The sequence below is a fragment of the Coenobita brevimanus genome, chromosome 103 (genome assembly GCF_032717465.1).
Source record: "Coenobita brevimanus isolate Jiangsu-jjx chromosome 103, ASM3271746v2, whole genome shotgun sequence".
NCBI lineage: Eukaryota > Metazoa > Arthropoda > Malacostraca > Decapoda > Coenobitidae > Coenobita > Coenobita brevimanus.
Window position 1 is genome coordinate 3,825,469 of NC_137056.1, and position 16,565 is coordinate 3,842,033.

General features: G+C 41.8%; 1 protein-coding gene across 1 annotated transcript in view; it reads right to left on the reverse strand.

Annotated features, from left to right (window-relative positions):
• The window catches only part of Bruce (BIR repeat containing ubiquitin-conjugating enzyme), a 131,833-nt gene that overhangs the window by 71,441 nt on the left and 43,827 nt on the right, over window positions 1-16,565 (reverse strand). Inside the window, exons 15-24 of the mRNA XM_080284846.1 lie at window positions 16,120-16,406; window positions 14,589-14,773; window positions 13,634-13,776; window positions 12,349-12,484; window positions 11,349-11,517; window positions 10,866-11,015; window positions 8,733-9,114; window positions 4,604-4,737; window positions 2,478-2,618; window positions 161-731 (exon numbers count right to left, since the gene is read on the reverse strand). Coding sequence (XP_080140972.1) covers window positions 161-731; window positions 2,478-2,618; window positions 4,604-4,737; window positions 8,733-9,114; window positions 10,866-11,015; window positions 11,349-11,517; window positions 12,349-12,484; window positions 13,634-13,776; window positions 14,589-14,773; window positions 16,120-16,406 — 2,298 coding nt within the window. The remainder of the gene's footprint in view (window positions 1-160; window positions 732-2,477; window positions 2,619-4,603; window positions 4,738-8,732; window positions 9,115-10,865; window positions 11,016-11,348; window positions 11,518-12,348; window positions 12,485-13,633; window positions 13,777-14,588; window positions 14,774-16,119; window positions 16,407-16,565) is intronic.

A 16,565-nucleotide genomic window follows, 5' to 3' on the forward strand; every position in this document is an offset into this window, starting at 1 on the left:
CACACACACAAAATCTTATACTTTAGTGTCCAAATACACTTCCTCTTTTCATATTTTTCCAAACTGGTATATGCTATACTTCATTTTTAAAATTCTGCCTCACAGGACATAACACACAAAGCTGATGTTTCATACCTTCAATAAAGAAGGAATAACTAACCTGTAAGGAGGATGGGCGCACCAAAGTCAAGTACCACAAAGCGTCGCGCCCCTGAGTGCATCCTCTCAATCACCAGCATCTGTTGTGGTGGTAGTGACAGCAACTGCTGCCAAGGGGCACCCAAACTGCCCTGCACTGCTGCTGTGTTCTTCTTCACCCCAGAACCTGATTCTTTAGGAGGGGGATGGCCTGCAGATGGGGTGGAGGCTTTGCTTTCTAGTGAACTCATGTCTTCCTCACTCTTACGCTTAATATACGTGTTGGCAACAAAACTTGGCTTGATTCCTTCTACTGCATCTTTGTCAGTCAGGCCAAAGTCAATCTTAGAGGCCACATCAATGTCTCCATTACCAACATACTGGCCTGCAGGGTGAGAAGGATCACCAGGGAGCCCCAACCCTTCGTGGTCAGGAGTGGCATCCGAGGAGGAGGTGCTGGATGATGCAGAGGATGATGAGCATGTTTCTTCCTTCTCCTCCACACCCGCCTTCCCCACCTCACCCTCTACTACTGGCGCCGCTGAGCTCTCTGCCGCCACTACCTTCGCTAGGGTTTGGGTACGCTGTTTTGCCTGCAAGTTAAATACTGTATGACGGGCAATCCAATACATAAATATATTCTAAAAACTGGCAGGGTTGGATATAATTTTAATTAACTCCTTCACCATAAGGATATCTCTTGATCTTAGGAAATAATCTGGCAGCAGTAAGAAAACAGCAATTAGATGCCCTCAAATGGAATGGGTTAAGTGGAGTTATCCGTAGCTAGAAAGCATATAGGCCTCCTGTAGTTTAAGTCCTTGTTTAAAGTTGTGTCATTAAGTACCTGATATACTGTCCTTCTCCTTCTTTTTTTTTTATGCATGATGAGACAGAACCAAATAAAACAAGACTGTCCCCCCGAAAGAGAGAGAGAGAGAGAGAGAGAGAGAGAGAGAGAGAGAGAGAGAGAGAGAGATGGACTTACAAAAAAAAATGACTGACGAAAGACCTTTAAGAACCAATTATTTTCCTAAGTTGAGGGCAGCCTGTACACAACAACCACCTTTGGCTTCAAAATGAGTATCCAGAAAGTAGGACAACACAAAGAAAGGTTTGCTATCAGCTGCCTCAGACAGCAGTCTCACTGAGGAAGAGAAGGTGAGATTTAGAGGAAGAGAAGTGGTGTCGAAGAGAGAAAATTAGAGGAAATGCCATAAATATTTGCAGAGGAGAGAGAGTCACACAAAGGTTGTTCTACACACCTTGCTTGGTCGTCGCCAAGAGAGGGGCAGATGGTGGGGGCATTTATGGTATCCCATCCTCCCCGGGGAACTCTAAGGTTGGGTACTGAGATGCCACTTTTTAATGATTCAAGAAAAGTGCTGTGTGATGTGTATGTAGTTTGGTGTAAACAGTTAGAGGATAATGTATTGGACAGTATGTTGACCTACTCCCTGTGTTACTGAAACAATGAAAAAGTTCAGCAAAAGGGGATGGTCCTCCAGGCTGGTAAAACAAGAGCTCCAGCTCTCATTATCTCAGTTTTCCATCCACTTCAGGAGCACTGCCCTGTCTGACTGCTACTGTTTCAATGAAAAGTTGTTCTCATGTTAGAAAGGAGCAATTTTTTGTGCTTTTAACCCCTAAATCACAAAAGAATGCATGTCTCACCTTAAGTTGTTTCACTTCAGGGCCATACTCTTGTTACTGAAAAAGGCTTACTATAATCTTTTCCACCCTGACTTGGCCTAGATTTTTTTTCCCTATTGCTCTCATCTTAAATGTCAGGACCAACTGCCTAGCCCCGGGCTTCTACGCTCCTCATGGGGCGACGTAAGATTGGATGATGGATGGATGGATGTAGTAATTCACACAGCTCAGTGGCAGAATAAAATACTACAGCTCTACATCCTCTCCACAGAACTCTGTGACTAGCATCACATTCAAGTCTTCAAAGTAGAATTATATCAATCTTTTAGGCCAAGTTAGCGTAAAAATGAGTATTGATACTCCTCCTTAGTGACATTTTTCATACACCTTAATGTTCTCTTGCAGAGTACTTAAGTCTAGGAAGTGCCATAAATAAAGTGTAACAGACTATTACAACACCACATATAGAAATGTACAGATAAGAATGAGGTGGTAGGGAGTCACTTTAACTGATGAGAATACAGTACATGTCTTCCTGTGGATGAGACTAAAAGCCTTACTATGGATGAGATACAAGCCTTACTGTGGATGAAAAGACAGGCCTTACTGTAGACAAGAATACAAGCCTTACTGTGGATGGACTGTAAAGGTATGTAAGTAAAGTGAGGTGGAACTGAATGACACACCTTCTGGAGGCAATGTTTCATGGAGGCAAGCTGGTCGCTGAGTGTTTGAAGTTTCTCAAGATAAGTTTTCGTTGCTTTCTTTGCCAGTAATAATTCTACCGCTTGGTTCTTCACTGCCATGTCTTCAACAGCCTTGTGAAGCTGTAACAAAATTATTGGTGAAAATTACCATCACTACCAATAAACCTTTATATCATAGTAAATCTCCAACTGTGTGAGGAATACATTACATAAAATATGTTGCTGCTGCTGCTGTTATTATGCAACCCCAGTCTGTCTGGCCACACAAACCAATCAACCACAAACAGACAACCACCCCTATGAAATTACGTAAACAAAATATACGATAAGCTAATACTCAGTACACAAGTATCATGACTCAGAAGAAATTTAACTAAAATACATACTGGATATGACGCAACTCTACAAACTTATTTTTTTCTTGTAATTATAGTATCTGATACATCTGCCATCGTTAAGTGATCAGACTGATCCAGGATTCTGGGGGCTTGAATGGTGAGTGAATGGAAGCGTGGCCCATTGGACTTGGCAAATCTGGGTTCTCTGAACGTTGCTACTCCTCACCCTGCCCTAGGGTGGGAAAGGAGGTCCGGATGATGATGATGATGATGATGATGATGATGAATTATAGTATCTTATGTAAGAGGTAAATGTCAATTCCTTGTGGCAAGGGGAAAAAGATCCTACCCACATATTCCTCATGTCTTGTAAATGATACTGGAAGCTGACCTCTTTAATCCAGTGATGCATGCTTTACTTTCAACAACACTTCCAAACAATTTTATCCAGCTTTGGAGAAATTTCATACTCGATGAATCTGACACAGCCTTCATTAATCCCTGCAGTACAAGATGTCTTTTAAATTAAATACAACCATCTGAAGGTAGCAAGAATATAATGGAAAACATCCACAGGATGAAGAGGTTAAAATGACAAGCAACACATGAAACCTTTACTGCCCTCAACTTATGCTTTACGTACCCATATACTTCCTACAGCACAAAAAACAAAACAAGGGGAGGGAAGACAATACAGCTGCAGCTACAGATAACAAATCACTTCTTGACAAGAGATATCAACACAGTCAGCAGTGACTTTTGGAACCTGAAAAAGCATTCAATGGAACCCACCAAACACTTCAGAATATTGTGATTTTCTTGATGGTCTGACTAGAAAATGAATGCAAGAATTCTGTCTGCAATTGTACCTTGGGCTTCTTTTGTTCTCTAAGCCATATTCCCTAGAAGATTAATGAGCTGTGCTCTTGAACTTTCATCTCATGTGAGTGGGGGAAACTGGATTAGGATGATGATGATTATAATTTATCTATGGTTCCTTATTAATATAGGTCAGCAGAAGAGATGTACCATCACTAACAAAAGTCTGCCAAAAGTCTCCTATTAACATGTGCTCCCTTCACTTTATCTAATTCTTCCTTAAATGTAAGAGAACATCCTTCCTTCTCATGATCTTTTGTTGTGTGCTTCATATTGCTATCACAATTATCATTCATTATTGCTCTATGCTAGTCTGTCTGGATAGGCAGACCCATCAATCACAAACATGCAGTTTCCTTCAAGTGGTAGACAGTGTCCCGCCAGGGTCAGAACAGGGTCCTTTCATGTGACGAGGTGCCGGGAAAATGGAGGAGGCATAGCCTCCACGAGGATAAGCTGTGTATAGCAGATATGGATGAGCAATAGTCTCAGCCCAGACAATGATTGCTTGGTAATTGTGGTTCAGTTATCCATGTAACATCTTCCTTTGCCACAGCCTGCTCAGAGGTGTTGGCAAACTTTTGCTAGTGACAATATAATGAAGAATTACTGTAAGGAAGTCCATCACCTGTACGCAAGTCATCCTTCACATTATCACACCAAAACAGGCTCACAACAAACCATGGCAAATCAGCTAATATTTACAATATGGTATCACAAATCACAAACTACATGATTCGATGAATTATAACTACATATGGAAGTGCTGTCTATACTGAAGCTGCAACAGTTCTGGCCTCACTAGAGCCTTATTTTAAAGGAATTTTCCGTATGAACAGTTCAAGACATAAAAAAAATCACAACAAACTCCAATAACCTCTTACTAACCATGGTAACTGAAGCGTCTACAGCCTTGGCAGTGCCCGATGTGTTGGTGGCCTCAACTTGGGCCAGAGCTACGCCATCCATGCCCCCAGGTAGGGTAAATGGTTGCATCATGAAGGGGCTCCCGGGGTGACCTGAAGATATGCAGACAACGTATAAGTACAGTAAACCTTCGATATACAAAACCCTCTTGTAACGAATTTCAGTTTTAACGACCATCCTGAGCTGGCTGAACATTATGTTCATTTAACAAATTTTCGTTTGGTACAAGAATGAACATGTGGGAAACATCGACCAGTGTTGCATTCCTACACACACACACACACACACACACACACACATACACATACACACACATACTCGCTCCTCCGCAACCCGCAGAAGGCTGCATCAGTCTCTGAGTGACCAGCATCATGAGGGGAGTCATAAATAGAGCATTTATTGAGAAAGGGGCCATTTAGACCTAGCTGTATGTTACTGTGCACAACTGTATGACAGAACGCCATGCTCTATATTAAATTATCATTGTTCGACAAAACCCAGGACGTCTGGGAAATTACCAAAAGGCATGGTGTTCATTTCTAAAATCAAGGGTCTGGTACCAATTAGTGTGTTATATCGAAGGTGTACTGGACTTATAAAAACTAGGGGATTCACAGGGCAACAGGAGACTCACTTGGATGTTGTATCATTTATAATAGGGCCAATATGCAGGTATGTGAACGTCTTGGTCACCTAACGGCGGTTCTCCACACTGCTTAACTTCTGGCAGCCTCCCTATTCAGTCCCTTATTCCTGAGGCCACACACTATCACCCTGTCCCTGATCTTTTCAGTCCACCTCTCGCTACCCTACCCCTGACATTCACACTTCTCACATTCTGCACCCAATTGTCACCCTCCATCCTCTTAACATGCCCAAATCACCTCAATCTACTCCTCATCACGACATCAATACTTAAGTCCCATCCTTCCTCTCAACTCTTCAATCACAATTCTGCCCCCCCCCCCAAGGCCTCACATTCAAGGATGTACTGTACTACACACCCATCTATTCACTGCCACTTCTGTACATTAAAGTATACATATATCCTCTTTCTTTACTGCCCACATCTCAGAACCATACAGCATTACATTCTTAACACAAGCCACATACAAAGATCCCTTATCATGGAGAGCCCTCTAAATGTTAGGAAAGAAAACAGCTCCCTGAATTTCCTACAACCCCTACAGCCACCTCCTCCAACACATAACATGTCATCCAAATAAGATAACTCCTCCACACATTCAAGAGACTCTCCATGCTCTCCCCAACACACCACACACATGAACTCGGCATTGTTTCACAGCCTAACTCTAATAACACTAGATCTCTTAAGCATCCACTTATAAACACTGCACAAGATGAATTTACTTCCCACACCTATGTGGCAAACTGCACATGGCCACACTCTCTCTGCTTTCACAGTACTGCCACCAGCCCTAGATATCATCAATTTTGTTTTATCCACATTTACTCTCAAACCCTTTTGCCTCATTTCATCTCTCCATATCCTAAATCTTCTCTCCGCCTCCCTTTCATTCTCTGCAATCAATATCAAGTTATTAGCATACATCTCCCATTAGAGTCCATTTCTGATGTCAGATGGGAGCTTCAAGCACCTTGACAAACAACAAAGGGCTTACGACTGTCCCCTGATGCATGCCTAATTTGTGGAAAACTAATCACTCAAATTTCCATTCACTCTCACTTGGGTGCAAGCACCCAGATATACAATATAGCCATAACCACTCAAACCAGCCACTCCACAATCCTAAGCTTTCTTATTGCCCACTTCACCACCTCCCTAGGGACTCTGTCAAAGGCCTTCACCAAAACAAAAACAAAGTACAGCTCCCTTTACTTTCCTATATATAGGTCCTCCCCTACTTACGAACGGCTTACTTACAAATTTCCGCACTTACGAATATGTAATTTCAGTAAAATATTCAATAAATTATGTAGAATTACATGAGATATTCAAAACTTTATTATAAAATAGGTTTGTGTTAATGATTTTGCCCAACTGTAGCCTAATGTAAGTGTTCTAAGAAAGTTTAAAAGGCTTGGTGGGCTTGGATAGGCTGTGATGTTCAGTTAGTTAGGAGTATTAAAAGTGTTTTCGACTTACGAGCAGTGTCTCGGAACGTAACCTATTTGAAAGTAGGGGAGGACCTGTATATTTTCCTGAGGCTGTTGAACAATGAGTATGGCATCACTGGTCCCTCTGCCTGGCATAAACTTAAACTGCATCTCATCAATGTTCACTCCTTCCCTTACCATATAGTGAACTGGGAGAGTCCTGGAAGGTATCTAGGCCTCTCTCAATTACAGTAAAAGTCTCGCAATCCGAATGGCAGGGGACCAAAGAGTCTTCTGAATCCCCCCCCCCCCCCCGATTGCTGGGTGGGACCTCTGACAGCAATAGATATTTGTACATGATCATTAACACTCCAGTTCAGTGATACTATTTTCATTCATGGGAAAATTTAAAAACGTGACCAAAATACACTTAGAAAAAAATGGGATAAACATTTTTATACGCTCCCTCAATTTATAATAGTCACAACTATTTTACTTTATGCAGTATCACTTTCGTTTTTCTTTCATCTTACTCTACAAAGTCTCAACTTTCTAATGGTGTAAAAACAAATCCACTAATTCAAATATTTTGGGCGAAAAAATGACTGGAAAAGAAAAAACTCGAGGGTGTGGCAGGGTAGGAGGGAGAGCGGGGAAGGGGGGAAAGCAGGAGGGTTCTGCTGGCTGGAGGGGGGTCAGACCTTAAGTTTATCACTTATTGTGTTACATGCTTTCATTTATCAGTTTTCTTTCCACCATGACTAGCAGATGTGGGAGCAATTTCTACTTTGATGCAGTCACTTATTGGTACAAAAACTGAACAGAATTATCGGAAGAGCGTCAGACTGGGCACTGGTATAAACTGAAAATGACCATCCTCCCTGCTTGCTGCAACTCCCCGCCACTAGCAGGATTTCAGTGCTGCCTCAAAACATTTGGAGTACTGTATTGGGATATTCGGATTATTGGTGATCGGATTGAAGAACTTTTACTGTACCTTCATTATCTGGTTCAAAGTTAAGGCTCATTAATTTCCTCTTTCCAGCACATCCCTCTTCCCCTTACACACAATAACACACCTCAGATAGTCATATGGGACAGCACAATCATATATATAACTGAATTTATCAAATCAGTAACTAAACCCACTCATACAGTCAACCCAGAAATAAAGTACTGTACCACATTTCAAGATGTTTCCTTCAAGGTAGTTTTAATATAGCCAGTATCCTTTACTCATGTTTAATCTGTTATCATAGTTTATGCTCTTAATACATGGAGTAGTTAATTACCAGCCCTAGAACAAAAATGAATTTTTCTTTACACATTTTCAAATTCTGCAGTGACAGATGTACTATGGGTCACAAAAGTATCGGTGCACGATATGCATGAAAACATTTGGGACCACAGAAAAAAGGTCACTGAAATGTTACTGTCCAACCTACCACGAGTTGGTAGTCCTGATGTCGGGAGGTGTCATATATCGCCAGCTAGCAATATCCTCTTGGAACACATAGCAAACATTACATTTATATGAACAGACATTGTTCATAAAAAATAAGACACTGGTAACATCAGCAGTTGTTTGAATGTTTTCAGTAGGCATCAAACCCCCTGTGCACCAACAGTTTGTGACCCATAGTACATGCATGGCCATAGCAGTTTATATAAGGTTATGTTTTTTTTTTTTTCTTTCTTTCTTTTTTTGATACATGTGACCATGTGTGATGTCATCAGATCAAAATGATAATGTGTTATCACCTTCCATACAATCACAAGGGCAACTGGGACAGCGCTGTGTGGCAGTATGATGAAAGGAGGGGTGCTACTATGAGATGCCAATGCATGTGGAAGTGGAATTTGAAGTGCAGCCATTACTGAGAATAGCCTGAAATGTGACTCACACTTCTCCCTAAACACAACTGGAGCTATGGCTTGTACTCCATGGGTTAACTGGAGCTATGGCTAGCACTCCATGGGTTAAGCAGAACATTAAAGTGGTATACTGGCTCACCTGTTGAAGCACGCTCCATTTTGGTTCCATCACTGGCCATGTGTAGTGTAAAGTGCAGCGGCTCCACCTCCAGCAGGCCACAGAGGGCACTGGTGTGAGTCAGACCCAGGAACGATCCTGCTTGTGGCCCCCGCCCCAGTAGTGCCCCAATATCACTGTCGTCCCGTCCCGCCGCAATGTAGGGGTATCCAGCACTGGCTCCTGGGGCAGTGTTCTTCATACCTGTCCCAGTGGAGTTCTGTACAATGCCGCCACCAGGGCCACCCTGTACACTACCTGACATGCCAGCCCCACCAAAGCTGATGTTGTTATTGTTGTTATTGTTGTTGTTGCCGGTGGTGTTCCCAGAGTTTGACTGGCCACTTGTGAGGCTGCTTAGCTGTGAGCAAAAGAAAAATATGATAATAACTGATATCATTATAATACAAGCAGACCCTAACTATAATGGACTAAATGGAGGAAAGCCAGGTTCATTAAAGCCAACAGTTTATTACTGTATATCTGAGAGTCGCCCACCCCACATGGGATTTCAACCACGTTTGAAAATAAATCAGTATAATGGCATATTCTGGTACAAGAAATGCAAACTATGCCTATTATACACGACTTGGCACATAATTCTGTCCTTTTGTTTTTTCAGTTTTTGTCACTGCATTTCATGACTAGTACTGTACATTATTAGTATAATCTCTCAATTATCCAGACGGCCATTACCCGGGCAATCCATTACCTGGACGTTGTGAGCTGCCTGTTTGAAACCATTATTCGTACAATTTTTCATAATATCCGGAAGAAATGCATGTGTCCAGGTGGAAATTACGACCACACGAACATTTTCGTACCCGGCTGGGAGGGAATAACCCGGCGGCACTGCCCTATCTGGCTGGGTAGTTCACCCAGCGACCACAAGAGACCCCCCTCAGTTGTTCCCAGTTCCTGCCTAGCGACAGTGTAGTAAACAGCTCCTCTCTGACAGTTGGTATCGTGGTGCACATGGTGGTTTTTGTGGTTGTTCCCTACCTGCCTAAGGCCTTGTTATTCCTTGCATGCCTCTTCCTAGGGTGTGAGATGATGGCCCCTCCACAAGTGAAAAGGAAGAGGGCAGTGCTGACTCTTTAGAAGAGGGAGATCCTGGGTATGATTGATGCAGGATGGTCGCATCATGAGTGTTGATGTTCATTTTATTCTAATTTACTGCCATGATTTTATTCTATTTTACCATGATTTTATTCCATATTACCATTATGTTTTGTGTGCCCACTGCATTTTTCTTGTGTGGCCGGTTTTTTCATGTTTTCACATCACTGCAGGGTCACACCCTGCAGTGGTGATTGCTTGTCTGTGGCTGATGGGCCTGCTTGACCATAGTAATTGCTTGGCTGTGGTTTATAGGTCCGCTTGACCAGGTAGTGTTAAACAACAGGTACAAGCATTGTACACTGTACTGTGGTGACCAATTACACTGGCTTTCAAAGTTAGGTTATGTGCAAATGGGGGCCAGGGAAGAAGTCCATTATCTGGACAGAGCCATTACCCAGACATGCCTTTGGCTCTCTTACATCTGATAATCAAGGGAATACCATAGTCCGTTATTACAAATCAGCAATCATTATAGGAAGCGGGCAATTTCAGGCCAAGGTTGGGGTAAAATGAAGAAGAAACACATGTATTATGACCCACTGTGCCCCATTTAATGACCACTTTCCAACATACAGTACTGTTCTACATTCTGAGTAACAGATATTTCAGGTATTTAGGCATACCGTATTATTAACTTTAAAAATGTGTGAACACGTGACTTCGTAATGTGTATTGTATGTCTGACTTCTGACAGTACTGTACCGTATATGCATGTCTGACATTCGACAGACCTGTCAGAATGTAACCCCACTGCAACTTGAGGACTATCTGTACTATACTGTACTCAAGTTAACCAATGTTTTAAAAGGGGTTAAACAGAAATTTAGAAGAATAACTCCAGTAAGCACAGTACCTGCTTTCTAAGGAAAAGCTGACCAGTTTCAAAGCTGAACAAAATAATAAAGCATTATCAATAATTAAAAATATCTTAATTCAACCTTACATTAAAATATTCAGAAATGTAAAAGATAACTATTCTTGTCTACTCACTGTCTGTCTGGTAAGTAGAGGAGGGTCAGTGTCAAACAGCTCTCGCTCAAAGGGAGTTCCATAAAGATTAAATCTTGTTTGTAATACTGCATGGAGAGGATCCACCTTCTTGCTCAGAGCTTCCGACACCATTGTCAATAACTGTGTTACCTAAAGCAGGAGAATTACATATCATTATTATCACATATATATTATCATCATTGGCTGCCATGAAATTTAGTTAGTCTCAGTTCATCTAAAGCAGGGTTTATGGGCCCATGGCTCTATGACATGTATAGGTAAATGACTGGTCAAAATCTCTAGAACTAAATGATAAAATTCCAGTTCACTATATGTTTTTAATTATTTGGTACTGTACTTGTATATACAGGAGATAAATATTCATCCTCATGTAAATAAAATAAATTCTCTTTGTAATAATCACTTAAAATCATTTGAAAAAAAAAAAAAAAAAAAAAAAAAAAAGGCATTCCTAGGCCTGACCTTGCGTGCAGTGCCCCACGGGTTGCACCACTTGACATGATTAAGAAGGGTGAAGAACCAGTGCAGAGCACCAGCACTCTGGCACAGCAGCACCTGGTCCAGCCACTCCAGCAGCGCCTCCAGAACTGCCCACCCAAACACTGTCCCACCCTCAACTACACGTGACCCCCTGCAAAAATTAGTTGGCTTATGAAACAGGTGTGATCAGTGGGATTTTATGGTTATCCAAAATGCTTTAGCAGCATCACCAGAGCCACCCACCCATGTCTAAAATGTGCCAGCAGTGACTCCTGTCACCCACTCAGGTCTAAAATGTTTCAACAGTGTCTACAAAGCCCCCACACGTCTAAAATGATCCTGCAGAGTCCCCGGTCACCCACCCCAACTCTGTCGTGTCTCCAACCACAAGTGACTCTCTGCAAAAATGAGTTGCATTAAGATGTGGTTGTGTTTGGCACAGTTTTGATTGTTGAAAATCCTCTCCTCTGGCCTTATGAAAAGGATGTGTTTGAGAGTTTTCACAGATGAAAATCCTCTCCTCTGGCCTCATAAAAGACATAATACACAGCACATGGAAGACACACACACACACTTAATTGCCAATCTCATATTATTCACTGTACACCCTTCCAAATACTACAATGTCTTGCCATTGGCCACACACAACCCTCTGCAAGTGGCATGTTAACTGATGAAGGAAAGGTATAGAAGAATGTCTCCATCCCACCCACTTTTCTCCCAAAGGGAGGTAACAGCCAAGCTAGTGTTACCCTTTTGTGGTGTAGGGGGCTCTGGTAATGTTAGTACAGTCTAGCAGTACATTTAAGGGTAGATGACCAACCTACTTTCATTGACATTACACAACTGAAAAACCTCCCATTCCCTCTTGGGGCCTGATCCTATGCAAATGGTAGGATCATCAATCCAACTAAGGCATTCTAATAAGCCACAAGGCCTCAATATTACTGGAAAACAATATTCAGTACCACACTGTACTCACTCGAGAGCAGTGACGATGACCTTGGCAGCCTTGTGAGCGATGCTGCGGTTGCCAAGGAGGAGGCATGACCGCACCAGGCCAGACAGGTGCAGCTGCAGCATTGTGATAATACCCACACTGATGGTGCGGTCATCAACTGGAATGAGGAATAAGAGGAAGTGATTAAGTAAGCTAGATAGGAAAGGAATACTAAATAATAAATGATAATAATAATAATAACAAAAATGATAATAATAATAATCAAAATCATCATCATCTAATCCTGTGTTGTCCCATGAAGAGCATAGAAGCCTGGGGCTAGGCAAGCTGGTCCTGATATTTAAGATGAGAATATCCAGCCCCACTCATTCCTGAGTGGCATAACATGAGCAATAAACCCCAACCACGCCTTGGAAATAAACCTGCACTGGCTAAATCTGATTGAAGCACCTTAATTACCCACTAAACCACCAATAGCCATAATTTGGGTATATAGTTACCACCCAGCGTAGTAAAAGGTTTCCTGGTGTTCAGGAAACCATTTGGCTTGACACTCAGTGTAGAGTGACAGAAGGAGGTGGAAAGAATGAAAGAAAGACAGAAGAGGAAGGAAGGAAAGACGGAAGGAAAAGAGGAAAGGGCAGCACCCGAGAGCACCACTACTTCGAGTGAGTGGATGGTGAGTGCCCACACCTACCACAGTAAAAATCACCATCATCATCATCAAATCCTGTGTTGTCCCATGAAGAGTGTAGAAGCCCGGAGCTAGGCAAGTTGGTCCTGACAGTTAAGATGAAAGTGACTAGCCTCACCCATCCCTGAGTGGCATTACGTGAGCAATAAACCCCAACTACCCCTTGGATATAAACCTACACAGGCTCAATCCGACTGAAGTGTCTAGATTTCCACTAAACCACCAGGCGCCATAATTTGGTTATGTGGTTACCACCCCACGTAGTAAATGGTTTCCTGGTGTACAAGAAACCATTTGGCTTGTCACTCATTGTAGAGTTACCCACAGACTGAAGGAAGTGGAAAGTGGGGTTCTGAAGCCAATCTGAGTGCGTTTTATGGTTATAACATATTAGGTGTAGGTGCATCACTCGATGTGGTTTGCATATATCAACTATATCTTACAAGTAAAGAGTGGCTGAATTTCAAACACTCCTCTTTCTTTTTTACAGAAAAAAGGGGCTTTGGAGAAAATTTGCACAGGATCAGTAAAAGGTAATGATTATATGCATCTACATTAAAAACAACATTTAGCAATAAAATTTAATCCAATGAAATCTGGAATAAAACATACCAGCTGCAGTGTGGATGGATGTGATCCACAGCAGGAGATCAAGGGCTCGATGTCTAACATGGTCACTAGATGTTTCACTTATTACTGCTTCCACCAAGTTCTTGTGGAAAGTTTCATTTTCTACCAGGGACAGTCTCTGCAGTCTACAATCAAACAAACAACAATTAATCTTGCTATTTAGTATTATTATTATTATTATTTAAAAAAAAAAAAAAGCACTACTTATACAGAAGTCATCACATAAATCAACCTAAATGATACCATGATTCCTCCTAAGCAATCCCCACACTCGGGTAGCTGAACATTTTCTGTGAGCTGAGAGCCAAAGAAGGTATCAAAACCTTCTCATAATTTCCCAACAGTCTATTAAACTGTTAGAAAAATACATCAACTGCATGTACATCAATACATAAGACATTTAACAGTGCAAGACAAGGAATCTGAACATCTGACTCAACATACCAGTCACTGAGCTCCCAGACTGAGAGTGAATTATTTTTTTGCTAGTTGTCATGCTTGTAGCTAATGGCTGTACCTAGCAAGTTAATGACGGCCAATGACCAATTATCTTTATACCTACTTACAAACATCATCAACCTAGTCTTACTTGCCACTAAGAAATGGATTGGTGGAATCTGGAAACAGGAAAAGGAAAGCAATAAAAGAAAAACAATCTATAGGTTACATGTACATTCAACTTTCAAAGCCTTCAAAATTTTCACAGGCATGCATCTTTCACACTTAAAATGGGTAATTATTAGACATGTGCTCTACCTGTTATAATGAATGGAGGTTTTGTCACAGCACTGGACCATGATGGACAAATCCTGTATGGCCACCAATGATCAGTGATACAAATCCTGCAAAATTTTCAGCAAACCTTCAAAATTCTCACCCTCACATAACAGGCATCATATCCCACACGTAAATGGGTGATAGAAAATGTGCACTGTACCTGTCATGTGGTATGGAGGTTTTAACACAGCAGCGGACTGTGATGGACAGCTCCTGTATGACATCACAGCCACGGGCTTGGTCTACCCGCTTGTTGGAGGTCGCCGCAAAACGGTCCAGAAAGGTGGATGACTGTGGTGGCATGTATTGGGTCACCAAGTCAAGGTCACTATTCTTGCCCACTTCCTACAATAACAGTTTACAGAGTTCAGTATACAAGAATAGTGAAATAAATTATTAAAAAAAACAGTCATACATTACCCTATCTGGGGTGCATGGGCCTGAGGCTAGGCTACTGTACTCCATACAACATTTAAATCCTGCAGTATGGAGATATGAGCCACCTTCAGTATGGATATATGAGCCAAAGGATATCTTTTTCATTTTATGCTTGCCAACTACTGATTTTATTCAGCTTAAGATAAGACTTTCTGAACTGGAGGGACTTGATATAGCCTTAATTAATGCAAGAGGTCTTTCATGAGTTTAATAAAAGTGACTGGTAGCAGAAAGAATTTAATTAGAATTGCAGTAAGTCCTTTTTATTTCAAGAGAAAATTACAGAAAAATCATCAATCAAAGTTATACTGCTGTCCAAACACCTGATTTTCATGTTTCCCTCAGTTTAATGCACAGTACCAGGTGCATGGAAAAAGTTGCAATATAGCAGAACATGTCTCTTCCTTAAAATGAAGACTGTTTTTAATGCATCAAAAACTCAGTTTTTGCACCTATCAACCCGACAAAATCTTCCACAGGTATACCCACTTATGTTTAATAATACTCAACTTAATCCTGCATCATCCTTGAACATGCTTGGGGTTTCATTTGCTTGGGACTTGTCTTGGAAAGATCATATTATATCTCTTGTACAATCTGCTTCCAAGCAATTGGGTTTGCTAAGCTGACTCCGTTCCTTCTTTACCCCTGCACAATTGTTGACTCTATACAGGGGTTTTATCCGCCCCTGTGTGGAGTACAACTCTTATGTGTGGGGAGGCTCCCCACATACAGCTCTTCTCAATAGGGTGGAGTCAAAGGCTTTTTGTCTCATTAACTCTCCTCCTCTTACTGACTCCCTTCAACCTCTGTCTCTTTGCCGCACTGTTGCATCTTTATCTCTTTTCTATCGCTACTTCAATGGTCACTGTTCCTCTGAACTGTCCACATGCATTCCTCCACTTCTACGATGGGCGCGTAGCACCCGTCTAGCAGCAAACTATCACCCCTTTTCTGTCCAACTCTCTAATGCAAGAGTTAACTGTTACTCCCAGTCCTTCATTTATGCAACAGGTCAACTCTGGAACTGTCTCCCTCTGTCTGTATTTCCTGCTTCCTATGATCTCCAGTCTTTCAAACGCAGTGTGTCCTGGCATCTCGAAATGAATGGATCTTGAATTTGGCTCTCTCTTGTATTTTGTTTTTCTCTTGGAAGGAACAGTTTTGCAGGCTCATGGCATTTGGTTCCTTCTTCCTCAAAAAAAAAAAAAAAAAAAAAAAAAAAACTATGTGAAATCTTCAGAAGTGCCTACCTGCTGTTGTTGCTGTTGCTGCTGTGTCTGTGTCTGCTGCTGCTGCTGTGAAGATTGTGGCTGTTGAGTCTGTGGCTGGGTGGAGGTGGTCTTGGCAGGAAGGGCTTTGATGTGGATGAGGTAGGTGCGAGAGCGACAGGCCAAGAGGGCAGGGGAGGCCAGGGTCACATTGGCTGCCTGGCCCGATAGGTCAATGCAGCGGTTGACAGTGACTGGGCCACACAGGATCTCGGCATTGTGGCTCAGCTGGAACTCTCTCGTCACTACTGGGTTCTCTGGGAAGTCCCCTGTACAAGTGGAGAAGGAAAAGAAAAATTATCATCATCCAGACACATTTTTCTCACAAAAGATTAGGATGAGGCAGTGTCCAAAGAGCAAAAAGAAACCTGACGGAAAGAGAACTATCAAAAGTCTGCCCAAATATACAGACTACAAACTTATTTACT